We start from the raw sequence: 910 nt of genomic DNA on the forward strand, positions 1-910 counted from the left end.
AAAAAAAACAAAAAATGCTAAACAGAAGTTCACCTCAAGTTCAGCCTCAAGCTCCTCTCGCTCGTGCCCAGTAGCAATCGGCATTACGTCCTCGACCTTCTTCTTGATACTTTTATCCGCTACAGCACAAATTCAAATTCAATAACCACAATTCACGAAGATCTGCGAAGCAATTAGGACAGTTCGATCGGAGGAGAGCGTACCTGAATCGGTGCTGAAACTGCCGGCAAAGAGAGAGGAGGAGGCAGAAACCGGGAAGCGGTCGACCAATCGGACGGCTCCGGAAGCGGATCGGCATGGGGTGGCCGCCGCCGCTAGGGTTAGGGTTTTGAGGTTAGATGAAGAGAGAAGTCTCCGCCACATCGTTTTCGAATTGAGTGTGGGATTGTGAATTTATGATCTCAGGTCACGCCCTGTTGTGTGGGACTAAGATCCCCGGAGGAAAGTGGCTGATAGAATTGCCTGTAACAGTGATTTTGCAGAAATGAGGGATTTGGGGAAGAGCACAGGAGACAGGACAACGGTGGCGATGGGTCGTCTTTGTGGATTCTTTGGGTTTTGGGGGTGGGAACTACAGAGAGGGATTGACTTGGCACGTGAGAAATGGCGATACACGTGCTTGGGCTACAGAAAAATGGGAATTAGTCGGGCCGAGAAGAAGAACTTGTTCTTGACTCATGAGCCCTAGTTCATTTCAATGTCGTTTATCTCGCGTTCAGTGTTGTGGTTTGTTTTTAATTTGATGCTGTTCTATTTCTTGTCGTTTGAAGTTTGTTGATTTTTCTTTTTTGTCGCTTTTCATAAAATCTAATCTATGTTGTTTCCGTTTGCTTTGTTTGGTCGTTTTGTGATATTTTTTTTATAAGGTAAAATTTCATTCAATTAAAAGATTTTACGGATACTAATAATA

General features: G+C 44.4%; 1 protein-coding gene across 1 annotated transcript; it reads right to left on the reverse strand.

Moving 5' to 3' along the window:
• Window positions 1–33: 33 nt before the first annotated feature.
• On the reverse strand, window positions 34–634 carry LOC112094944 (cytochrome c oxidase subunit 5b-1, mitochondrial-like; the record flags this gene model as incomplete). Its single annotated transcript, XM_024176642.1, has 2 exons — window positions 204–634; window positions 34–119 (listed from the first exon to the last, which is right to left on the reverse strand). Coding segments are annotated over exons 1-2 (246 nt in total), but the record flags the coding sequence as incomplete, so codon positions are not given.
• Window positions 635–910: the final 276 nt, after the last annotated feature.

Source organism: Morus notabilis, unplaced genomic scaffold, assembly GCF_000414095.1.
Source record: "Morus notabilis unplaced genomic scaffold, ASM41409v2 C11341474, whole genome shotgun sequence".
NCBI lineage: Eukaryota > Viridiplantae > Streptophyta > Magnoliopsida > Rosales > Moraceae > Morus > Morus notabilis.